General features: G+C 44.3%; 1 protein-coding gene across 1 annotated transcript in view; it reads left to right on the top strand.

Annotated features, from left to right (window-relative positions):
• Positions 1-26447, top strand: part of GYS2 (glycogen synthase 2) — a 63050-nt gene extending 36603 nt beyond the window's left edge. Inside the window, 13 exon segments of the mRNA XM_054988683.1 lie at positions 442-586; positions 4567-4684; positions 7683-7803; positions 9237-9343; positions 12322-12381; positions 12692-12770; positions 16574-16687; positions 18820-18946; positions 19304-19399; positions 21881-22044; positions 23765-23845; positions 25242-25277; positions 25279-26447. Of these exon segments, the coding sequence (XP_054844658.1) occupies positions 442-586; positions 4567-4684; positions 7683-7803; positions 9237-9343; positions 12322-12381; positions 12692-12770; positions 16574-16687; positions 18820-18946; positions 19304-19399; positions 21881-22044; positions 23765-23845; positions 25242-25277; positions 25279-25464 (1434 nt within the window). The 3' untranslated portion in view covers positions 25465-26447.
• Positions 26448-26651: the final 204 nt, after the last annotated feature.

Here is a 26651-nt window from a genome sequence, read left to right as displayed (position 1 = left end):
TTGGGTTCCATCCCAGTCTCCTTTTGAATTCAGCTAAGCTTCCTCATACTGGCTGATTCCGCACATGTTGGATAATGCACTTCCAATCCTCTTTATAGATCATTTGGAATGGATTTTTTCGTGTGCGGAACAAAAAATCCACCTCAAATGACTGATAAAGTGCATTGAAAGTGCGTTATCCAACGTGTGTGGAATCAGCCACTGTCACCTTTCCTTTCCCTTTGCAGTGTCTTTATGTATCTGGCTGGCTCGGCCAAACCAATCCTGACCTCATTTGAAACTGAGAACCTTCTCCAGATGTTTCATAAAGTCTGCTTAGCAGAATCATTGGGTGGAGGGAAGAAGCCACAGAATTGGGTTTTGCCTGGAGGGGAAATGTATATGTGCACAAGTATTGTTTCAAGATTCATATGTTTGCCTGTCTTTTTTGGCATTCAACAGTTTGACATAGATAAAGAAGCAGGCGATAGACAAATATACCACCGATATTGCATGGAACGGGCTTCGGTACACTGCTCCCACGTGTTCACCACCGTCTCTCAGATAACTGCGACAGAAGCTGAGCACATGCTCAAGAGAAATCCTGGTAAGAACCACATGGTTGCCCTGGAAACAAAACAGACGGTGCAGGATGAGTTTGAGGTTCAGTCATTTGAAATGCATTTTAACTGATTAACTGAGCAATGACTTTGTTCCACCGAAATACTTCTGCATAGTACCGAAGTTTCAATATAGAGTGTTGGCAGAGTGTCTATGCCACAGTCAGGACACTGAACTGATTGAGAGTAAGCTCTATTGATAGAACTAACAAATGAGGTAAGAAAGAGAATAAAATAAACTTGACTGCCTTGCTAGTTCAAAGAGTTCTGAAAGACTTCTAAGAGTTGCATTCTGCAGACAGATAAGGGGTAGAAATACGTGTTACCAAGTACTTATGGAAGCTCAAGTGAACCTCGTTTCACATGCCTCCCCTCCAACTTCCCATGCACTTGCTCACACAGTCACACTTCAATTTGCTCCACGTGCGTACATTCAAGTGTTCAATATCAGTGCCTCCTCAGCTGCTAAAAGTATCCCAGTTTCTCCCACCTCCCACATCTATCCATTTAAATGCAGATCTTGACACTTTCTGACACCTTAAAGAAATGCAAATGGGCAAATCAAAGGAGCCTACAGTACTTGTTCTCACAGCAAAAACAGAGCTGAATTGGTATTCTGCCCTCCAGACACACTTGCAGATGCAGTTACACAAAGGGAGCTCCCATGAAAGTGGCCTGCACATGCGCCGAGCAAGTAGAGCCTGCATATGAATTGAAGACCACACATAAAATCCTGCCCTTGAGCATCCCCAGGAAATTCGCAACATGAATTTCCTCTCAAGGAGAAAGCCCTTATTAGAAAGAGGGTATTTCCCCTACAGTCCTGTCTAACTAGAGCTTGCTGCCCCCTAGAGTATTTTCCTCTCTTCTTTGTACGCAAGACATTGCTGTACTCCAATAGAGAAAAGACCGGTGTGTAGAGCTTCCAGGGTAGAAATGCAATGCACACTGTTATAACACACTGGTATTCTCCTTTCTAGGACTAGGGTCAAGAGAAACCTGTTTTTCTGGTTCACAGCATTGATTGGCTAGCCCTTGTGTCAGTCACAATGCTACCTCCCTCCTTTTTTGATATAATGTTATTCAGTTGCAGATTAAAAACAAAAAACCCTACTGGGGAGGGAGAAAAGAGCTGCTATGGGAACAGGGGCAGCAAAAATGGCAGCTATGGGGACTGAATTGGGAAAATCTGAGCTTTCCCACCCACTTGGCAGCCACCCAGTCTTTACTGTTTCAAGTGGGTAGCTATATTGGTCTGTAGCTATATTGGTCTGCAGTAGAAAAGCAAGATTTGAGGCCAGTAGCATTTTCAAGACCAGCTAGATTTCCAAGGTATGAGCTTTCGAGAATCAAAGCTCCCGTCGTCTTTTCCGAAACTTGATAGCAAAGCACATTTGGGAAGGACTGGAGAAAAGCGAAGGAAAAGCCAGAAGATGCATGAATGTACTACAAGGTTGTATAGATCCAGAGGAGTTAGCCGTGTTAGTCTGTAGCAGCAAAAATAGAAAAGAATCCAGTAGCACCTTTAAGACTAACCAATTTTACTGTAGCATAAGCTTTCAAGAATCACAATTCTCTTCTTCAGATGCATGGAGGGTAAGAAGAAACTGGTCAGATATATAGGTGGAGAGGGGAGGGGGGAGTAGATGCAATCAGTAGCTTCTGATAATGAAATCAGTTACTTTTGATAATGAAAAAGAGTCCAGTAGCACTTTTAAGACTAACCAACTTTATTGTAGCATAAGCTTTCGAGAATCACAGTTCTCTTCGTCAAATGCATGCATTTGAAGAAGAGAGCTGTGATTCTCGAAAGCTTATGCTACAGTAAAGTTGGTTAGTCTTAAAGGTGCTACTGGACTCTTCTCTATTTTTGCTACTACAGACTAACACGGCTAACTCCTCTGCATCTTCTGATAATGAGATAACCATTCATAGTCTCTATTCAATCCAAGCCTGAGTGAGTCAAATTTACATATGAATTCCAATTCAGTCAGGCTTGGATTGAATAGGGACTATGAATGGTTATCTCATTATCAGAAGTAACTGATTTCATTATCAGAAGCAAACTAATCCCATTATCAGAAGCTACGGATTGCATCTACTCCCCCCTCCCCTCTCCACCTAAATATCTGACCAGTTTCTTCTTACCCTCCATGCACCTGAAGAAGAGAACTGGGATTCTCAAAAGCTTATGCTACAGTAAAATTGGTTAGTCTTAAAGGTGCTACTGGATTCTTTTCTATTTTTGCTACAATGTTGTGGTGAACCCAGAAAAGGCCTCTTCTTAAGAGCATTGAACTTGGGGCATAACCCGTATAGAAACAGCCCTAGATGAGAAGCATTTTGTCTTCTGGATGGCAGTCTGCAAAGTTGTGCAATAGGCGTGGACTGTTGTTGATCAAGATAAGGTCGATGATCCCTGCCGCAGTAGATCATTAAGCCTGAACTCTGTGAAAGATCATTATCATTAAAGCAGATAGAGGGCAAAAAACCTGTTCCAGGGTAAGAAGCACGAGTGTCCTCTCCCCCTACTCCACACTCAGGCACCAGCATTTCTGTACAGCTGTGTACCGACAGCAAAGTTTATTCAATAAGGAGTCCGCAGTACCATCAAACCATTCACTCGCGTGTCAGTTGTTCGAGTGACTTGGCGAGCTCATCTTTGGAGCTCAAACAAACTCCAGTTTTCAAACTCTGATCGTTTCCCCTTTTGTCATCTACAAGCTGAGAGCCTGCAGACAATTGTGGTGGGGGACAATTTGGAAAACCTCCCCATTGGGACTGTCTCTCAGGAGCTGCAGCAGGCTGATTCACACACACAATAAAAACTCTGCCGCTCTCGACATTCCATCTCTCTGAAGTATTTTCAGCCCCGTCAAGCTGGTCCTTAAAGAATTCCCCCCCCCCCTCTTTTTTGCGTAGGTGATTAACTTACTAAGTTGTATTTTTCTGAATGCCTAAGGACTCCCCACGTATGTTGAGGCCCTTAGATTTTCTCCGGGAGGTTTCACAGTCCTCTTCTATCAGCCGGACAGTTTACTATTAACGAAACTATTGAGCTGCGGACCTGCTTGGAATTGCTGGTGGAACTGGGGACACTCTTTGATAACCCCACATAATGACCCAAATCTGCTCCCGTACTCTCTAATCTCATGTCTTGAGGAGCCTGATTTCTCCCACTCCCTTTTCCCTTTAATTAACCATCCACTGCTCTTAGCATTCCTTCCCTTCTAAAGCATTTTTAGTCTTTTATCAGTCCAGTTTTTGATAGTTTTTTTTCCCTTTTGGTTAACATACAACAGGGGTCATTTCAAAGAAAAAGAGCTGGAGGAACTTATTAGCATAACTCATTAGCATATGCCACGTCCCTTGCCATCGCCGGAAGTGTGTCATTAGCATAACTGATTTGCGTATGCCACACCCCCTGACATCACCTATCCTGGCTGTTTGGGACCCAATCCTGGCCATTCAGGGCCGTAATTGGGCCAAAAATGGCAAAAAAGGGCTGAAAATGGCCAAAAAGGGGCCCCAAATGGTCAGGATCGGGCCACTGTTGAGCGGGAGAGTGATCCATCACCCATCAAAGGCCCAATCTGGGCCATTTCGGCCCCAATCCAGGCTGAAACAAGCCCAAAATGGCCGAGAGTCTGGTGAGTGGGGCCACCTGACATATGACCTCTTTGGGGAACGGCCAGAACTGCGTTCCTGTGCGTTCCCCCTCGAAATGAGCCCTGATATACAAAGTCATATTTTTCTACCTATCTGAGGAGTTTTCCAAGTATGTAAAGATCTTACCTTGTTTAGAGATAGTCCCATTTTGTCATGTTCGTCTTCTGCAAGGAGGCCTGCTGGCTTATTAATAGAAAGAGTGATACCAGCCAAGCTTGCAGAGAAATGGAGGTAGCCCCATTCTTCCTTTTCTTTGAGATATGCTGAGGTATCATTGCTTGTCTTCTGCTTTTTCCAGACGTTGTCACTCCAAATGGCCTGAACATTAAGAAATTCTCAGCCATGCATGAGTTTCAGAACTTGCACGCCACCTGTAAGGCCAGGATCCAAGAGTTTGTTCGAGGCCATTTCTATGGGTAAGATTCAAAAGGAGTAAATTGGTGGTCCTCCACATCAGCAGTTCCCAACCTTTTTGGCACCAGGGACCGGTTTCATGGGAGACAATTTTTCCACGGACTGGGTGGTGGTGGTGGTGGTTTTGGAATAATACAATTGTGCACTTTATTTCTATTATTACATTATAATATATAATGAAATAATTATACAACTCACCACAGTGCAGAATCAGTGGGAGCCCTGAGCTTGTTTTCCTGAAACTAGATGGTCCCTACCTCGCCTGCTTCCTGGAGCCGGCTCTGTGCTCGCCTGCCACGCACCTCCTGTGCGGCCCGGTTGCTAACAGGCCATGGACCGGTACCAGTCCACAGCCCAGGGGTTGGGTACCCTTGCTCTACATGCTATTTCCTTTTTTATTATTATTAGAAATATTTTATTGGATAGGTTGAGAACAAACATAAAAAACATATACACTTCACTCTTTCTCCTACAAATGACAAATTCGTCCCAGCCCACCCTTCCCCTTCCTCCCTTCAGACCTCCAACAGCACTTTTATCTTTTAATTAATGCAATATTCCCTCTAATTCTATTATTTTCCATAATCTTCAAAGGTAAAGTTACAATCAAAATTAAGTTCAACAAATTACATAATACTCATCAGAAATTGTCCATAGACCACAATTGGTCTTTTACATCCTAGTTCTTTTCCAAATACTCTTTAAATTTTGTCTCTACATGCTATTTCCTAAGCACTTAAGGAGCAGTGCCTCAGTCCTTTCTGAGGAATATATACTTACACAGTCTCAAAAACACAAGCATAGGAAGTTGTATTCCAAAGATTGCCTCAATAAGGAGTTATCTTAGAGGGTATATTGCTACTAGACAATTCAATGTAAATCAAAAGAGGGGGTAGTCTTCAATGTACGATACAAACAGTCCAAGGAGACTATAACATGTATCAATAAATAGTATTTACGTATTGCTAATAAGCCTATCAGAGGCCATTTCCAGACACTTTAAATAATACACTTTCAATGCACTTTGGTTATCCTTTAGAAGTGGATTTTGTGTTTCACACATGAAAACCCAGTTCCGAATGATCACTAAAGAGCATTGAAATTGCATTATCCAACATGTGTGGAAGCAGCCCACGTGTGGAACAAAAAATCCACTTCCAAAGGATTGCTGAAGTGCATTGAAAGTGCATTATTCAACATGCGTGGAAATGGCCAGAGATAATGAACACAATCCATTCAATATCTGTTCAATATACAGTCATAGAATTCAATTCACCAAACAACTTTTTATGTTCAGCTAATGTCCTTTCTATCTTTCCCGGCAGGGGGTTGGCAATGGGTGTGCCGGCATTGATCATACCCCGTTTAGCTGCACCAAGGTTGCCAACCCTCCGCATGGAGTTCCCCTTGGGAGCACCTCGGTCATCAGGAACATCACGGACCGCTCATAAGCATCTCTGTGGCTACGACGGTTCCTTGCCTGCAACAGTAAAAAGAGATGGAAAGGACATTAGCTGAACATAAAAAGTTGTTTGGTGGATTGAATTCTATGACTGTATATTGAACAGTTATTGAACGGATTGTGTTTGTTATCTCTGATAGGCTTATTAGCAATACGTAAATACTATTTATTGATACATGTTATGGTCTCCTTGGACTGTTTGTTCCTCCATGTATCGTACTAGACAATTCAAGCCTGAATGCTAAGGGTGAATCCACAAGGCAAAGATTCTCTGTTCTGCATTCACTGCCACTGCAGATACAGAGATATTCCCACTAACAATGGAGCATCCACATGAGAGTTTTCTATGCACTTCCCTCCATCAGCTGCCATCTTCCTTCCCTTTTGCCCTGCTGTGCTACCGTAGAGCTTTTTAATAAATTGGTGTAGGCTAGCACTGTAGCAGGACTAGGGATTTGCCCAAGGACTTGAAACCAAACAGAATCTCAAGAAGGAAAAGTTATTAAGCCGGCTGGCTCAGATGTGATATCATATCACTTCAAAATCCCTGAGCCCCGAATAGATAGAGTTCAGATGCTGAAATAGTCAAGGTTGCTTACATCACATAGCATGTGGTACATAGTTGATTACAAGTTTACAATATCTTAGCCTCATCATCAAGATCATTGCCCCAGACATGACCTTTTCTTTACACGGCATAAATCAGACATTTCTCTTAATTCAGCAGTTTCATTAGCTTTCAAGCAATCTATTCTGAGATATACAATGCAATGTACTTCTTCTTTTCTCAGGCTACAAGTTTCCTGTTCTAACAGTATCTAGCTGACTTGACAGCCATATTTTACTCTGAAGAAGGATTTTATTTAATCTTTCTTAAATGTTAGTTAATCAGAACAATATTATAGCACTTATTAGTTAATAATCAATATAACATAAAACATTTTCCTTGAGGCCTGCTATAGCACAATAGCAATGGCTAGGAATAAGTGTGCTGAAGAGGAGGAGAAGTGTGCGAAGGGTGGGGACAGCCAGGGAATGAACAATCAAACGATAATGTTTTGTGGATGCCCCTTTCCTTTGCAACTTCCCCCTTCCCTCCACAATGTGGTAAATCACAATTGGAACAACACAGCTGGAGGATATTGGTAGGAAAACAGGCCGTCAGATAAAAGGAAAAGTTTCTCCCTTCCCTGATAATTAAATGTGTTCCAGTGGAATACGTAATATGGTAGTATGTAATGTTTGATGCAGGCTTCCATGTCATGCATGAAGTCGCATGATGCATTTCCAAATAGGGTGATGAGCAGTTGAGAATCCCTCTCTTTAGTACAGACTTTCTTCTCCATTGATAAGCAAATCTATACCGCCTTCACCACCCCGAACAAAGTTGCCTGATGACTATTTAGGTTACCCATGTCAAAAACCTAGGATGGGAATTCCCAGTTTCCTATAACATAGCTGGAATGACCTTCATTCCGTACAACTGCAGGAATTGTTTGATCAGTTACCGCTTTCTGTTTATTTTTTTCCCTTTCTAGCCATCTTGACTTCAGCCTCGAAAAGACCTTGTTTTTCTTCATTGCTGGGAGATACGAATTTTCAAACAAAGGGGCCGACATGTTTTTAGAGGCCTTATCCCGATTAAATTTCCTATTGCGGGTAAGAAACATATGAAGATGCCTTTTCCTGAAAGAGACCATTGGTTCATTGGCCCGTCTGCTCTGGCTGGTGGTGGACCTCTAATGAAGAGCTCCTAGTGCTGATTCTGGGAACTCTTGCAGGAGGGGGTGGGGGAGCATGATATAATGAGGATTGAAACAGGGTCCTTTGGCATGCAAGGGCATGTGTACCGTAGAATTACAGGCCTTGCCCACTCATAATTAAAACAGACATAAAATATGAGCCAGCTTGAACACAATGGATTTCTGCCTTCCCCCTTCTGGCCCCTTCAAATGCAGTAATCCAAAGAAAGGTATTGCATCCAGTCAATTGAATATCTGGAAAAATGGCTATTACCAAATCATTTGAGTTCAGTGGATCTCTGTACCTTCTATCCTCTGCTGAGATGTGTGTATAGAGTGAACAAAGATGGGAGAAACCAGTGGTTAAGCCAAAACAGAGCAACACATTTCATGAAAAATGCACACACACCCTCACAGTAGCAAAGAGCAAGAGTCCAGTAGCACCTATAAGACTAACGAAATTTGTGGGAGGGTATGAGCTTTCATGAGTCGCAGCTCACTTCTTCAGATATTGTATCTTGTGTATCTGAAGAAGTGAGCTGTGACTCATGGAAGCTCATACCCTACCACAAATTTTATTAGTCTTATAGATGCTACTGGACTCTTGCTCTTTTCTACTGCTACAGACAGGCGACTGCAGCTACCCATCTTGACACACACTCTCGTACACCCATGAAACATCAGCTTTTGTTTTTGCAATTTGGGGGAGGAGGATCTTGAAAAACAGCAAAAAAATGTTGCAGGAAACATTTCACTTTGGCTTCTTAACCAGATCTTTGGCTTCGTAACCAGACCAGAAGGGCTACCTGGCATTATCTGGAAGCCTCATCAAGTTATGGCGGTGCTGCCTAACCTCGCTCTGAGTAGCTTCTTGGGCAGCCAAGGCTAGGGTTGCCAACTCCAGGTTGGAAAATACCTGGAGATTTTGGGGTTAAGCCTGGAGAGTGCAGGGTTTGGGGAGGGAAGGGACCTCGGCATGGTATAATGCCATAGAGTCTACCCTCCAAAGCAGCCCTTTTCTCCAGGTGAACTGATCTCTGCGGCCTGGAGAGCCCTTGTAATTCCAGGAGATCTCCAGCCACCACCTGGAGGCTGGCCACCCTAGCCAAAGCTGACTGGTCATGTGACGTCAAGCCGATCATCACATTGTGTATGCAGTACCTTTAGTTAGGATTGCCTTTAGAAAATATGCTACCCAAACTGTACATTCGGGAAAGAAGTAGCTGCCCATTTTGCTCTATCGTTATGGTGAAATCAAGGCAGTGTAGTTATCTTAAACATAAGCAAATGACTCCTTGTTGCCGAGGTATTGAGGAGGAGAATTGAGAAAGGGATCTTCTCCTTTTTCAGGTACACAAGAGCGATGTTACAGTCGTTGTGTTCTTTATAATGCCAGCAGGCACTAACAATTTCAATGTGGAAACGCTGAAAGGCCAGGCCATCCGAAAGCAGCTCTGGTAACCTTCATTTTCGTTCTCTTTTAAAACTCTTGATTTTTTTTCCTGTTAAGAGAGAGGCTGATGGCTCTTCGTTTTGTCAAAGGGCTATGCCAAACCAGCCAGGAGGGCTAATAGCGTCCCTCGTGCCATTTTTTTCCAGCCTGAAATAGAACCAGGGGTCACTGTTTGCCCCACAGAGGGGTACACAGGTACAGGGGGCAGTCTAATCTCCTCCTTTTCATGCAATGTGGACCCAATCCGAATCATGGCTGTCAATCAATTCCTGTGCAGTATGAAGATAACAACCTGCCTCAACAAGAATGTTGTTAAGTATTACTGAGCTATTTTGTCAGGGAGAAAACTCTTAGAACACTCTAAAACATTAACTAGGTAAAGGTGCAAGTACCGAGTCTTTACTGACCCATGGGGTGATGTCACATCACGACGTTTTCTTGGCAGACTTTTTACAAGGTGGTTTGACATTGCCTTCCTCAGTCATCTACACTTTACCCCCAGGAAACTGGGTACTCATTTTACTGACCTCAGAAGGATGGAAGGCAGAACCAACCTTGAGCTGGATACCTGAACCTGGCTTCCGCCGGGATCGAACTCAGGTCGTGAGCAGAGCTTGGGCTGCAGTACTGCCGCTTACAACTTGTTTCCCGGGGAAAGGATCTCATGTTGAGCCCATGCTACGAACAGTGAAATCCTTAGGAGATTTCAGCGGGCTTAGACTGGAGTAAATCTGTTTAGGATTTCACTGAAAATGTTCATAGATTCAGAGGAGTTAGCCATGTTAGTCTGTAGTAGCAAAATCAAAAAGAGTCCAGTAGCACCTTTAAGACTAACCAATTTTATTGTAGCATAAGCTTTCGAGAATCAAGTTCTCTTCATCAGATGCATGTAGGAAGAATAGATTGCTGCTCCCATTTTTAGGAAATCCTTAAAATTAAGGATGAACTGATATAGGCATGTTCGTTTCTTTCTGATTGGATTTCATACATTAGTTCATCTCAGCTTCATTGCCATTGATGACTTTTATTCCATTTAAATGCCCTTTTATGCCATTTATATATTATACATCCTTTTTATATAATTGATGCAAAAACAGCATCGATAAATAAGTTAATTGTAATGGGAGAAAAATATGGCTTGAAGAAAGGGGCAGAAATGAAATCAAAGTGGACTCCAATCAAACCAGACACCTTTTGAAATTCGGTCTGATCCCTTCTTAGAAAAACTTTTCTAAATTCTACACACTTTCTGTGATTTATGGAGCACCACCTAGTGAACTGATAAGTAATTGCATCTTTTCATTTGATCAGTCCAGCAGAATACGGAACGCAAGGCACAGTGCAGAGTGCCAGAAGTCCCTATGAATACTCCATGTCTGCCAAGTATTAAAACTGGGACGATGATTTGCTAGGGACAGGGAGCAGAAAGTAGGGGCAGTCCTTGATAAACAGGGACAGCTAGAATATTTAGATTTTGCTCTCCGGGAAACAGGATGCATAAGAAAGCCCTTCAACATACACATAATAAAGAAACTTCATGAAAATGGTCACTTGAAGATCATTTAAGGTTTCAAGAACTAGATTAAGATATTACTCAGCGGCTTTTTTGATAGCTAGATGTTTTGTGAATGAGAGTTCAAGAATGGTGCCTACTGTTTATTTCTTTATTTACTTCATTCATACCCAACTTGTCTGCCCAGCAGGGACCTGAAGTGGCTTACAACGTTCTCCCCTTCTCCATTTTATCCTCACAACAACCCTGCGTGGCGTAGCTTAGTCTGAGAATGCGTGACTTGCCCAAAGTCACCCAGCGAGCTTCCATGGCAGAGTAGGGTTTTGAGCCTGGGACTCCCAGGTCCAGTTTGGTGTAGTGGTTAAGAGCAGCAGGACTTTAATCTGGAGAACTGGGTTTGAGTCCCCACTCCTCCACTTGAAGCCAACTAGGTGACCTTGGGTCAGTCACAACTTCTTGGCCCCACTCTCAGCCCCACCCACCTCACAGGGTGATTGTTGTGAGGATAACAACAACCAGGGCTTTTTTCCAGCTGGAACTCGGTGGAACGGAGTTCCGGAACCTCTTGAAAATGGTCACATGGCTGGTGGCCCCACCCCCTGATCTCCAGACAGAGGGGAGTTTAGATTGCCCTCTGTCTGGAGATCAGGGGTGGGGCTACCAGCCATGTGACCATTTTCGCCGTGGGCAATTTAAACTTTTAAAAACTCCCCCCTTGTTCCAGCTGACCCAAAGTGACATCATTGCCCTGGGAGAGTGCACACACTTTGTGCACACACATGTGGTACCAGGGGCACCACCTCCCACCAAGAGTTGCCCCCTGTGCTGGCAACCCACTGAGTTCCACCACCTCTTTTCCCAGAAAAAAGCCCTGCAACACACTTTGCAAACCACTGTGAGTGGGTGTTAAGTTGTCCTGAAGGGTGGTTATATAAATTGAATGTTATTATCGTTATACTATCATAATCTGACAATCTGGCCAGCTAGGGCATCACTGACACCAGCTATGACATTCCCCATGTGCTTGGATAGTGGGGCGGAGAGAAATTGTTGGGGACGAAATGTAGCCAGCAACAGAGAAAAAGTGAGATTTGCAGATGGCTGGAAAAAGAATTTGGGCATGGGAAGATACTCCAAATAGATGTGTCTTCTGGTGGATGCTGATGAGACTTTAAAAAACCACTTGTTTGGGAGCGTGCCTTTTCTTCCCGCTGGACTTGAATATTTCTGAATGAGCAAATATTGCAGGAATTCCCAGAGTCCCGTTTTTCCTTCCATCTTAAGGAAAGAGGCTGCATAGCAGCAGCGCTTGGAGTTTGGGAGAGTTTTACAAGCACAGCAGTACATTCCCCCTTAGCAAACATGCAGGAGAAAATGCAAATTAAGAATAATTGACAGTAAAAACATTGCAAGGTGGGAGGGGAAAGAAGTTAGTATCCTTATTAACAATGCCTCACTTACTCCCTTAGGGACACTGCACATTCTGTGAAAGAAAAGTTTGGGAAAAAGCTCTATGAAGCACTATTAAGGTGAGAGTTGCTAATTTCCCCCTTAGATTACAGCGCAAAAGTGTGAGTCTAGTGTTGCACGCATGGAGTTAAGAATTCACAGATGAGAGGTCTAGCAGTGTGGGGGGGTGCTATATGAGTATAGTTTATATGCAATGGGAAAGCATGACAGATCACAGCTTATTATGACGTGGCATCCTGTATGAATTAATTCCTGCTTAAGTCCCTGCGATGCTGGCTGGAGGAAGGCCACCCTTCACATGGAATTGTAAAGATCTTGTTGAAGCCATCTTGCCTCTTCACCAGAAGGCTTTCCTTATTGTGTCTGCAGAGGAGAAATCCCTGATATGAACAAGATCCTGGATCGCGACGATCTGACCATCATGAAGCGAGCCATCTATTCGACCCAGGTTAGAGGAAAGATCTTTGTAGTAGTAGTAGTAGTTGTTGTTGTTGTTGTTGTTGTGATGTATATCCACTAGGCTTGCCAAGCCTCCCAGTACGGAGGGAGATCTCCAGTCAGCAAGACAGAGCCAGTTTGGTGTAGTGGTTAGGAGTGGCAGGACTTCAATCCGGAAAGCCAGGTTTGATTCCCCACTCCTTTGCTTGAAGCCACCTGGGTGACCTTGGGTCAGTCACAGCTCTCTCAGAGCTCTCTCAGCCCCACCCACCTCACAGGGTGATTGTCATGAGGATAATAATAACACACTTTGTAAATCGCTCTCAGTGGGCCTTAAGTTGTCCTGAAGGGTGGTGTATAAATCAAATGCTGTTATTATTAAGACCTATTTTTCTCCCGCTCGTATTGATGGGGAGAGGAAAATAAAAAACAGCTGATGTAGCTATGTCATTTCCAGATAAAACCTAGAAGCAAGGAAGAGTAGCTCTAAAAATCACAGTGATTCCTAGAGCTCCCCTTTGTCACTTCCGGGTTGTGAATCGCAGTGATTCCTAGAGCTCCCCTTTGTCACTTCCAGGTTGTGAATCGCAGTGATTCCTAGAGCTCCCCTTTGTCACTTCCAGGTTGTGAATCGCAGTGATTCCTAGAGCTCCCCTTTGTCACTTCCAGGTTGTGAATCGCAGTGATTCCTAGAGCTCCCCTTTGTCACTTCCAGGTTGTGAATCGCAGTGATTCCTAGAGCTCCCCTTTGTCACTTCCGGGTTGTGAATCGCAGTGATTCCTAGAGCTCCCCTTTGTCACTTCCAGGTTGTGAATCGCAGTGATTCCTAGAGCTCCCCTTTGTCACTTCCAGGTTGTGAATCGCAGTGATTCCTAGAGCTCCCCTTTGTCACTTCCAGGTTGTGAATCGCAGTGATTCCTAGAGCTCCCCTTTGTCACTTCCAGGTTGTGAATCGCAGTGATTCCTAGAGCTCCCCTTTGTCACTTCCGGGTTGTGAATCGCAGTGATTCCTAGAGCTCCCCTTTGTCACTTCCGGGTTGTGAATCGCAGAGATTCCTAGAGCTCCCCTTTGTCACTTCCGGGTTGTGAATCGCAGAGATTCCTAGAGCTCCCCTTTGTCACTTCCGGGTTGTGAATCGCAGAGATTCCTAGAGCTCCCCTTTGTCACTTCCGGGTTGTGAATCGCAGTGATTCCTAGAGCTCCCCTTTGTCACTTCCAGGTTGTGAATCGCAGTGATTCCTAGAGCTCCCCTTTGTCACTTCCAGGTTGTGAATCGCAGTGATTCCTAGAGCTCCCCTTTGTCACTTCCAGGTTGTGAATCGCAGTGATTCCTAGAGCTCCCCTTTGTCACTTCCAGGTTGTGAATCGCAGTGATTCCTAGAGCTCCCCTTTGTCACTTCCAGGTTGTGAATCGCAGTGATTCCTAGAGCTCCCCTTTGTCACTTCCGGGTTGTGAATCGCAGAGATTCCTAGAGCTCCCCTTTGTCACTTCCAGGTTGTGAATCGCAGTGATTCCTAGAGCTCCCCTTTGTCACTTCCAGGTTGTGAATCGCAGTGATTCCTAGAGCTCCCCTTTGTCACTTCCGGGTTGTGAATCGCAGTGATTCCTAGAGCTCCCCTTTGTCACTTCCAGGTTGTGAATCGCAGTGATTCCTAGAGCTCCCCTTTGTCACTTCCCAGTTGTACCTGAAAGTGATGTAGCGATGTCACACACACATTGTTCCCCCTCCCCTTCAAGACCTCCAGCTGGTTTCCAGACTTGGCCTGGCAATCTTAGTTATTTTTCTAGAAAGCGTTAATCTCCCTCCAGGAACTGAGACAGCCGACATCTTTGGGAGGGGACAGCTTTCCCAGTGAGGCTAGTTGAAATAAATCATTGTAGGCATGCTGGACTTTTCTAGTTAATAACTTTTATGATAGATTTCTTTAAAATCCAACAAAGTGATCTCTGGCTGTTGTGGGTTTTCCGGGCTGTATTGCCGTGGTCTTGGCATTGTAGTTCCTGACGTTTCGCCAGCAGCTGTGAATGGCATCTTCAGAGATGTAGCACCGAAAGACAGGGATCTCTCAGGGTGACCAGAAAGTGATCTCTGGTCAACAAAAGCTCAGGCCATAATTCATTGATCCAGATAGATTGTGTGTAGTGGACAGATCTCTGCTGTTCTTCCTTCTCTGGACTGGGTGCTGAGGGCTTGACTTCTTGCTTGATTACAAACCTGCCTCTTCCTCCTCAGATTGATGGTTTGCTATTTCTGACGTGATCCACTGTCTGTAACTCTGCTTCCTGCCCTCCAGGCCAGCGCGGTAGTGTGGGTTGCCAGCACCCAGGCAACTCCAGTCAGGTGGCACCCCTGTTACCATGTGCACGTGCACAAAGCACATGTGCGTGCTCCCAGGACCACGCAGGGCTCCCAACCACTAGCCTGGCCAGAAAGAGCTCGGGCAGGAGACTGTGGGTGCTGCCCAGCAAGGCACTTGCTCCTCTGCTGGCGAGGCAAGCTAAGGGAAGGGGAGCAGGCTCGCCCGCTACTTGGTGAAGTTCTTGGGTGACGGAGGCAAGAGGAGCACGGCAGAAGGTGTCTGGGGCAGAAGGTGGGCCGCCCCTGCCTCACCCATGCTTGTGCATAAGGTGTTCCCCATCTATCTCCACCAATGCCTGTGCTGGGGACATGGTGGGCAAATTGGGGAAGGAGTATGAGCTGTGGGGCAGGGAGGGCTGAGAAGTGCAATGGGGCCATGCCACCTCCTGCCTGGTCCGGCCTCCGCGCTGAGCATTGCTGTTTCTGGTGGCTGCCCACACTGCCACTACCACCAGCTCCATGCGCTCCCCCTAAATCCCACCCTGCCCCAGGCCAGTTGTGTGCTATGTTGGACTTGACCCACACCCTATGATAATCATGCTGCAGGCTCTACTGTTTGAACTTCCTGCCCCACGAGGCTGACTTAGTCCAATCCGATTGCAGCCAACCCAGACGTCTAATCTAACTTCCTAGATTTACCTGTGCGATTTAGAGCCCTGTGTTTTAACAGATGGGCACAATTCTCACAATATATAATAATATAATACAGTAAAACCAAACAGAGTGTACTATAAATGTAAACATTTTTAAAGCCAAAGCTTAAAAACAGCATAAAATTACATATCAAAGTACTGTTACATACGCTTCCCCATCCAAGCCAACTGTCTGCGGAAATTTTAAGCGTATACCAGTTTCTTTAAAATAACCCCAAAGCTTTATTGTTCTAAGAGTCTCTCTACGTGAAGAACGTATGTCGGGAGATGCAATGTTAGCTAGGAAGGGTAGTTTAAAAAGACAGACCCGGTGTCAGGGCAAAGGCTTTGCTATGCACTGGAGATGTGTGGAGGGGATGTGAAATGCCAGAAGGGAAACTTCAGCCCATTATAACCTCTCCAGACCCAAGCCCAGCTCTGAAAGGCAGCTCCAGCCCATTTCTATTCCTCGCTGCCCTCTGGTTGCAATTCCACACAGTTCTTGACTGAAGAGGTGAAACTGACAGAGCCTTCCAGGAGGTGAAGATGAAATTAACAAACCCTCTGAGGAGCGATCTCCACTAGCACTGTCTTTTAAAACTATGCTTCCCAGCTAAAATTGCATCTCCCTACAATGTGACAAACATGCTCCGAGGCTTTGCTGAGGATGGAGTTTCATGACAATGTGGCCACTACTATAAATACTCTGGTTCTTTGGAGAGTGGATCCCCCCACTGGCTATGAGCATAAGATAGTTGTCATGCTTTTGTCTGTCACTGGGACCCTCTCACTTCTTTTCCCTCTTTTGTTCCACTGCAGCGACAGAGCCTTCCTCCGGTGACAACACACAACATGGTCGACGATTCTAATGACCCAATCCTCAACACTATCAGACGCATCGGGCTTTTCAATGGTCGGACAGATCGAGTTAAGGTAACAATCTCGCATTCTTGATCTTACAGATAGGTAGGTGTTCCCCTTTTAAACTGTTGCATTCACAACAATTGGCCCTGATCAACTTGCACATAAAAAGGCTTTGTTTTTTGTTTTTGTTTATCAAAGTAAAAGGGAAATTATACTACCATTGTTGCAAAGATTAAATTTTCAAGTTGCTAAACGAGAAAAGGTGTCTTGCGGGATTCACGTCAAGGTGTAAAATTAGACTTACTAAAATTAGTCTTGTTCCAGGCGCTAAGGGAAGAGAACTATGAAGCCGAGGTTGTCAGCTTGGGAACATCAGTCCTCACTAAGTCCCAGTTTGAATCAAAGCCTAGAACCCCCCCCCTCCCCTCAAGATCTGGTATGATCTGAAAGGGATCTTATATTCAGACATAGATGGTATCTTTCCAACCTACCTTGCTACTCCCCTCCACTTCGGCTTTGAGTTACTTACTGGACAGCTGAGATGGTTAGATCTGAAGCCTACTTAGGGACTTTGCATTGCATACCTAGTTCATCCAGGGAATCTAGTCCTTATGGGAACTGTAATCCCCATGAAGTTCAGCTTCCTGGGATATCCGGTGGGTTCCTGTGCTCCCAGTATAGCCTGTGATCTCTAAGCTGCGATTTGGGCTCTCCCCTCTGTAACCACATCCTAGTAAGCAATGGGAAACGGGGCATCGAGGAAAGTGCAAAGGACTCTTTCCACAGCCTTGTGACCTCCACAAGATCGTGCCCTCTAGATCCACCTGTGGAGGCAATAATGTTATCACTACATGACACAGCCCAGGGGTTCCGTTTGGACACGATAGATATTCCTGCTTGACTTTTCAGGACCCAGGAGAGCTCCTACACAAAATAAATGTTTTGACTTGGTTTGGACTCAGATGAATACCAAGGCCAACTGGCAAGTGCCCAAGCCTTGCTCTTTGACTAAGAGCAGAACCACAAGTGACAAAAGGCACAGATTGGACACTTGTCAGCTTCCCTCAAGTTTTGATGGGAAATGTAGGCAGCTTGGCGGAATGTTGGACAAGTGACAGTTGAAAAGTCCATTGAACAGCAGTCGGAGAGCGAAGCTGCGAGACCAGGACGCCTACATTTCCCATCAAAACTTGAGGGAAGCTGACAAGTGTCCAACCTGTGCCTTTTGTCACTTGTGGTTCTGCTCTAACAGACAGCGCCATGCATGCTGTTGTTCCTAGATGGCTTCTGAGTGTGTCCTCTTTCTTCTCTGCTGGAAGCGTCAACAAGAGTGAGGTCCTTGGGTATTTGATGCAGTGGAAGAGTTGCAGATGCATGTTCTTCTGTTTAAGATTTGATCTCGGGAGCAGAAACTGATGCCAAATCATTGTCCAGGCAGTCTGAAGAGCTTTGGCCAATCAATCACTTTATTAATAGGGTCTTAGACCAACACAAGTCTTGGGGGAAATTTCCAACCAGTGCAACAAACAAAAGAAAACTTAAATTTGATTCCCACTAATACAATTCAGGACGATACAAATGAATGGAATAATAAATAATTTTTAAAAATTCTACAAAGTGTATGAATAAAAGTTAGGCCATGAGTTTCAGACGAATTTTACAAGCTGCCGCACAAAACTTTGCAGTATGTGCTGAAACCAGTGATCGACCAGGGTACCTTCTAAACAAAGGGAGGATAAACTTAGAGCCAACCTGTCGATAAAAGGTACAACAAAGTAAAACATGTTTCGTAGTTATCTATCTTGGCCTAAACCTCGAGCAAGATTCGGAGGATCTTACATGATCCCTGAGACACTTTCTTGACCCACATATGTAGAGAAAACCGTTGCCTTGATGTTACTATGCCCAGGAACTGGAATGCAACGTTATCCTGGATTTCTGTTGCACACCGCCAGTGCTATTATGAGTGATGAAAAATACAACTCATGGGTTGTCTAAATCCCAACTCATGGGATTTATTGCTCTGCCTTACATGTAAAGCAGAGCAACAGATCATTTTCTAAAGATTCTGGGATCTCACAGATTGTTGCATGTGCAGAACAGCCGTTGCGCTTATAAACACTGGCCCTGCTGTACATGGCGGAGGTTTGCAACTTGGATTACCTTGTTTGCACCTGTAACTAACCTTTTTAACTCCCCAGGTGATCTTGCACCCCGAGTTCCTTTCTTCAACAAGTCCGTTATTACCAATGGACTATGAAGAGTTTGTCAGAGGTTGTCATCTTGGGGTGTTCCCATCTTACTACGAGCCCTGGGGTTACACTCCTGGTAAGCAGTCTTACCTGCTTTCTATATAATTATTGTATGGAATTCACTGCCCTATGATGGCCACAAGAATAGATAGCTTTTTAAAGAAAGAACCTGCATTGGACTGTGCTATCATTATATATAATTCTAAACCAGGCTGTAGAGTGTAGATCCTTAAATCTACAGATTAGGGCCATGAATATTCAAGACAGGTATTTCTACAAACCTGAGAAAATCCCTAAGATTTTTCTTTTTCTTAGATTACAAGCTTGTAGAACGGGTGAGTCTTATTTTTACATGTGGTGTAGAACCTAGCTGTTTAGAAATAATAACTGGTAATAAATAATAAAATTTCTGTTTTTCTTTATCTTTTGCAAGCTGAGTGCACCGTTATGGGCATTCCCAGCGTGACCACCAATCTCTCTGGATTTGGTTGTTTTATGCAGGAACATGTGGCTGACCCAGCAGCTTATGGTGAGACCATTCAAACTTAAAACCTCTTTGGAGCATGCTAGCTAGCAGTGGGTTTTATTCCTGGACTTGCATTGCTTGAGTTCTCGTTTAATGACTTTACAATGGAATGTACGAACTGCAGTGCTTCTGCACTTAGAGTAATATTCACCTCCCAAGTGGGGCATTGTATTTCTTTATTACACTTTATATTTGTGTTCATACTCTTCCATTAAAAATTGTCTTCCAAATTGGCTTGCAGCCATTAAAGTTCAATGCATAGTGCTGACACCAAGCTTTGAGAATAAACGAAAATGAGACTCGGGCTTATAAAATAAAAGACAAGACACCCAGTGGTGAAGGAGAAAGAGGAAGGAGGTCAGTGGGCCAAACGAAGTCCTTTACTGGAATAGGAATAGATAAGATGAAACATGAGATACAAATTGCTTTGCAATTACAATTGGATGAATATGCCATCAAATTATGTCTTTATTTCTTATCACCACGCAACTTTATAGCGCATTGCAAAAATATAGCCACCTTCTCAGTTATATCTGGAAACGAGTCATTCAAAATAAATTGAATCTTAGTGGAATCAAGGAGTCCCATCTCATTTACCAAAACAGAATGTACATATTTAGTAAGAATGTTTACCTAGAGAGGACAATAAAAAAGAATATGTGAAATTGTTTCAATACAACTTAACTTACAAGGACAATATCTAGCTGAACATGGTATCTTTTGAAATCTTCCATATAAGATTGCAGATGGCATAACATTGAATCTAGCCAAAGAAAAAGCTCTGTGTTGTTGGGGAATTTGCAAAGAGTGGAGATAAGAAGCCATATGGCCTGCTTTTAATTGAGTTTCCAAACTCAAAGGGGAACAGGTTTTATTGGCCGCACCAGAGCAACTAATGTTTATACCCTGTTGGGGCTATGGTTATCTTCTCTTGCTAGTGTTACTGCTTCCTTTAGGAGAGGGGAGGTGGCTCAGTGGTAGAGCATCTGCGTTGCATGTAGAAGGTCCCTGGTTCAATCCCCATTATCTCCAATGAAAAGGATCTAATTGTAATTGATGGAGCTGGAGACACCATGGAGAGCCTCTGCCAGTCAAATGGACTAATGGTCTAAAGGCCACTTCATGTAGACGGCAGCTTCACATGTTCACGTGCATGTATCTGGTTGGTCTTTATACTCCTCCTCTTTCTCTAAAGCAACCGGCTGTTGGAACAAATTGGAACATGGTTCTTACTGTCAGCAGGAGAAGAAACAAAGTTCCCTACAGTTGTTTATTGTCTGGCTGTTGTCAAACTGGCCTTCCCCTTGTCCCGGGGTGTTCTTTCTCGAAGGAAAGGAGTACGACCTCCTAATAACACTTTATCTTCTGCTGGATGTGCAAGGCTACAATATCCTTCTCCTTGCTTCTGTAGCTTCTTTCAAGCACACAAAGGAAAGGAAGCAAACTCCCAGCGGCTGTACATTTTCTGGTTGAGGGCTTGGACCAAGCTGGTCCTCTCCTTGATGTGATCTTTTTCCAAGGAGAGAGAAGATGACAACTCTTAGATCTTTGGCTAGCAACAGAATGTCCTCTTCGATACATAGGTCAGCTTGGCTTGGATACTTATGGAAAGAAAGCCCATAGGAGTATACATGAAGGCCAGTTCTTCTTTTTTCTTCCTCTCATCTCTGCTGGTACTCCTGGAATGCCATGCTGCATCAAGAAGGGAGATGGCAACAACTCCCAGCTCAACAGTGCTGCTGCAATGATGTTCAGACTGGGATTGTTGCCAAAACATCACCAGGAGTTATGGCGTCACCCTGGCAAGGGACATATTGTGCCTGAACCTGTGCATTGCTTTGGTTAAACATACATTTATAGATGCACCACTGTGTGGAGTCTGATGCACATGTGACACTTGTATATTCCTGAGCGTACTCGTTCACTTCAGTGGAGGGAGCTGGCTTGCATACAACAATTGCCTTCCCGCATTGCAGTGAATGAAGAAAGCATTCTGAGTAGGGGAAAAAATTCCTGGAATTCAGGGTCAAACCACACGAGACAAAATACACATGAATTACACTTGAATTACACTCGAATACATGCAAATTACAAAATACACTCAAATTGTAATTCCCGTGTAATTCGAGTGTATTTTTGTCTCGTGTGGTTTGACCCTAAGACACACTGGGAGCTGAGCAAGGCTGAATCGTCACTAAGGGTTTGGGGGGTTCTCTAAACCTAGAATAATGTGGGAATATTCCCATAAACCACAGGTGCAGCTTAATTTTAGGGTGAGTTTTGGGGCCCAAAGATTCACTGCAGTAAAAACAGAGAGAATGAAGACAAGGAGAATAAAGACTGACTACACCGAATACAGATTCCTTCAATTTAAAGAGAGGGATTTTTTAAAGGTTATGATATATAAAGACAGAGGCAAGGGAAGATTCCAAAGGTCAACAGCTTCTTCGTCGTCTTCTTCCTAACCTGGCTTGTCTCCTACAGGTATTTACATTGTGGACAGGAGATACCGCTCCCCAGATGAGTCTTGCAATCAGCTGACGCAGTTTCTGTATGGGTTCTGCCAGCAGTCACGTCGACAAAGAATCGTCCAGAGAAATCGAACTGAGAGGCTCTCAGACTTGCTTGACTGGAGATACCTAGGCAGGGTATGTTAGACTGGTTCATGCAACTCCAGTTGCTCACAGCTTTTCTGAGAAACCCCTATATAGTGGTGTGTCCTAAAAAGATCAGCAACCTCAATAGCCCTGATGAGCCTTGAAAACTCAATGAGGGGTCACCGTAAGTCAGTTGTGACTTGATGGCAAAAAAATCATAATTATGGCTGCAACCTGGATGGCCCAGGCTAGCCCGATCTCTTCAGATCTTGGAAGCCAAGTCAACCTCAATTATGATGGTAGACCACCAAGGAAGTCCAGGGTTGCTACCCAGAGACAGGCAATGGCAAACCACCTCTATTTGTCTCTTGCCTTGAAAACCCTATAGGGTCACCATCAGTCGGGTGCGACTTGAAGGCACTTCATTCATTATAATAGATGTCCATGTCCTTTTTAAAAACAACATAATGTGATTCATTATAATTTGCCTAAACTCTAACCATTTTTTCCTGCACATATGAAGAATGTGACTATCCTATTTGCTGTGATGATGATTAAATAGTACCTCCTGGCTGAAAGAAGCACTTGGGGAAATTTCAGCCACGCTGATGATCTGGTTGCAGATTAGGTGAACGCTGAACCATGAATTGAATCTTCTAGTAGCCCAGTTGGGTCACTAGCAAACTTGAGCAGATTTACGCAAGATGTGATCTACCGAGCAGAATAGCAGGGCCGATTCCAGACGGCCCTCCCCATCGTCGCGCAGAAAACACGAAATACCGCGTTTTCTCACACGACTTTTGCGCAACTTCGCGCAAAACTCGCGCAAGAAAACGCGATATTTTGCACAACGATGCACGATGTTTCGGGACAGGGAGGGCCGTCTGGAATCGGCCCAGGATTTGGGCACCTTAGAGCCCAAAAAGATTTCCTGGGTGAGAGTCTAAACCCCCTTCTTCAGATACCGAGCAGCCCATGAACGGTGTGTAGTGACATGTCAACAACAGCAATTGCTGGGGAAGAGGTAGACTGGTGTAACGTGATGCTGGGAGAGGTGAATTTTAGACCATGGCATTTCCAGAGTTGCTGTTAGATCCATAGGCGCACCCCCCCCCCCCAAATATATAGCTGTAATATAGTTACCAAATTATTCCTCCCATGAGCAGAAGGGGAGGAAAGGTTACATCTCTTCCCCTAACAGAGAATCCAATGGAAAGAAAGGGAAAACTGCTGCTTTTGTTAAAATTAAAAGTCAGGAAATCAAATCAAGCAGGTTCAACATCACAGCTGGTTTGGCCCTTAACTCCAGCCTATGACCTGAAAAAGCAGATGAGAGATCAAACAACTCAGAACTGCAATGCATGGCAGGTGGGCTGCGTTCAGTTTTGGAGTCCTAAGTTGTGCGGGCCAGATCTAAAGATATTCTCTCTGAAAACAGAAAGCCGATGATTTTGTCTAGGCAGGGCTTTTTTCCTGGGAAAAGAGGTGGTGGAACTCAGTGGGTTGCCCTCGGAGAAAATGGTCACATGGCCTGTGGCCCCTCCCCCTGATCTCCAGACAGAGGGGAGCTGAGATTGCCCTCCACGCCACCAAGCAGCACAGAGGGCAATTTCAACTCCCCTCTGTCTGGAGATCAGGAGGCGAGGCCACCGGCCATGTGACCATTTTCAAGAGGTGCCAGAACTCCATTCCACTGCATTCCAGCTGAAAAAAAGCCCTGTGTCTAGGCAACTCATGGTTCCTTAGTGTGGATCTTCCTTTCCTGTTACAGTATTACATGCATGCCCGGCACCTGGCTCTGAGTCGAGCATTTCCTGAAAAATTTGAGATGGAACCGAACGCTCCTCCAAAGGTAACTTTTTCTTTGAAGGGTTGAATTTCCAAATCAGGTGGAGGTGGGGATTGAGCAGGAAGCAGGTGTGGAATTTCTCCAGTTGCCTTCATTATATTTCTGCCCATTAGAGGTTCTCACCCCTTTTGTCTAATTTCTCATTTTATTTCTGACAGCTGCAATGGTGGAGAAGTTGGGAACACAACACAAATTGAGGCTTCTGCTACTAACAAAGGGACTTTCTCATGGCTGGATAGTGGCATATAGCCCCACATTCACCTAGCTTTCAGTTTGGTGTAGTGGTTAAGAGCATGGGACTCTAATCTGGAGAACCGGGTTTCATTCCCCACTCCTCCACTTGAGGCCAGCTGGGTGACCTTGGGTCAGTCACAGCTCTCTCAGAGCTCTCTCAGCCCCACCCACCTCACAGGGTGTTTTTTTGTGGGGATAATAATGGCATAGTTTGTAAACCACTCTGAGTGGGTGTTAAGTCATTCTGAAGGGTGGTATATAAATCGAATGTTGTTGTTGCTGTTGTTACATTTTTATCCTCCAGGCTTCATTTTATTTTCACAACAACCCTCTTAGGTAGGATAGACAGACTGTTCAGCCCAGCATCATCCATTGAGAGAAGGACTGTGGCAAAAAGAGAGAAATTTCCAGTTTTCTTGAGACTTGATTAGCTGTTCGGCTTATAGTCATTGGGCATGCACATTTAGATACGAAAAATCATAATTCTCAAAAATTTGGTTCAGCTTTAAGCTAGAGTTATAGAATCCTGGAAGTCACCTTAGGCTCTAGGATAATCATATGCACACTTACTCACCCATCTATTATTCAGGTCTCTGGCCTGGGCAGAAGAAGTGCTAGAAAGCCGGTGTTCTGGGGTTGCCAGCTCTGGCGTGGGAAATTCCTGGAGATCTGGGGAGGTGCCTGGGGAGGGTGGAGTTTGGGGAAGGGAAGGAGCTCAACAGGGATCTGATACCTTTCTAGGATTTCCATTTCTCCTAGTTTCTATGATATATCATAGAGTCTGCCCTCCTAAGCTTATCGGAACTCATCTCTTGTGAACTGGAGATCAGTTGTGGGAGAACTGCAGGTTCCACTTTGATGTTGATAATCCTAGCTGTTATCCATAGGGATTGTGTGGAGGCAAGAGAAGGGGAATTTGAAGGGGAAGGATTGCTTCTGTACTCCCTAGGGCTGTATTCACTGGTTTTGGTCCTCCTTCCTGAGACCGTCTCATTTCTCTCCCTAGTTGAAACCATTTCTGTCCCCATGGTTCAAGTGACACAGTATCTCTTGGGTCCTCCAAGATTTGAGCGCTTGGTAGATCTTGTTCCAGCTTTCTCCAGCATTGCGGAATATAGGCAAGGGAGAACTGTGTTTGATTCAATTTCTTTCATCTATCTTTCAGACTGAAGGATTCCGATTTCCCCGTCCTTCATCGGTACCCCCCTTCACCGGCTGTGTCTCAGCACAACAGTCCCCATCAAAGTGATGAGGAGGTTGAAGATGAGGATGAAAGGTATGATGAGGAAGAAGAGGCTGAGAGGGATAGGCAGAACATAAAATCTCCTTTTGGCATCAACGCTGTGCCCCAAGAGAAAAAGAAGCAGCATGGAGAATACAGGAACTGATTAACTCTGGCCTCGCATGGGCACCACCTGCTCAGCTGTACACGTATCACCCTGAAGGTCAAATGACAACCACAAGTCATTAGGGGAGTGTTCATGATGCTATGTAAGCTAAATGTCTGAAATATCTCCATGTCCTGCTTCTTTTAAAATAGTTTTGATGATATAGTTTTCCTTCCCTCCCTTTATTGGAGGTAGCAAAAGACATTTAGAAGAGCACATTAAACATTAGGATTGTATGCTGGCTTTTGTTTTTGTATCCCTGATGCTGGAAAATGGGTAGGGCAGGATTAAAGTGTCCTACTGTCTGAAAACATGGAAGGTTTATGGGAAGAGAAAACTACTGTTATTGGTATAGCTAATAAGCCTGCTGCTGTCTTTAAAACAAACCAAAATGCATTGAGCATTTTATAATGCCATATATATAAATTAAGCTTCCATTCTGTAAGTACAGATATGCTCATGATCACCCCTATAAATTCCTCTTCTGTCAGTCTGAGGCTAATTCAAAAGTCTTTTAGCCACTATTGTGAGGCACAGTTAAAATGAGAGACAACACTCCCATTTTCAGACTGCAATCAAAGTCTATTGGATTACATATGTACAGATTTCAACTTCCTGCTACACTTGTTGGTGATCATCTTTATATATTTCTGATCATTTAAAACCAGCAGCAGGCTTAGACTCGTTTCTTAAAACGATGCTTTTGTTTTCCTTATCTTGTCAAATTGATAAAATCAGTACTTTCTTAACAGAATTTTTTATAAGACAGAATGGTAATCTGAATGGGAAAAAAACAAAATTGTTGAAAGACAAATTCCAAATCCAGCACACAACCTCATTAAGCATAGCAAATATGATCTTCTGGCTTTCTTCCAGTTTGCACCTAGTGTAGATTAGATTTTTGATTCTTATTAGTTGTACACTCTTAGTTTTGTTGTAACAATCAGGGCTTTTTTTTCAGCTGGAACACGGTGGAACGGAGTTCCGGAACCTCTTGAAAATGGTCACATGGCTGGTGGCCCCGCCCCCTGATCTCCAGACAGAGGGGAGTTTAGATTGCCCTCCGCGCCATGGCGTGGAGGGCAATCTAAACTTCCCTCTGTCTGGAGATCAGGGGGCAGGGCCACCAGCCATGTGACCATTTTCTCTGAGGGCAACCCACTGAGTTCCACCACCTCTTTTCCCAG

This window comes from Eublepharis macularius, chromosome 9, assembly GCF_028583425.1.
Source record: "Eublepharis macularius isolate TG4126 chromosome 9, MPM_Emac_v1.0, whole genome shotgun sequence".
NCBI classification, from domain to species: Eukaryota; Metazoa; Chordata; class Lepidosauria; order Squamata; family Eublepharidae; genus Eublepharis; species Eublepharis macularius.
Note: the sequence above shows the minus strand (reverse complement) of the source record. Positions and strands in the feature narration are given on the sequence as shown.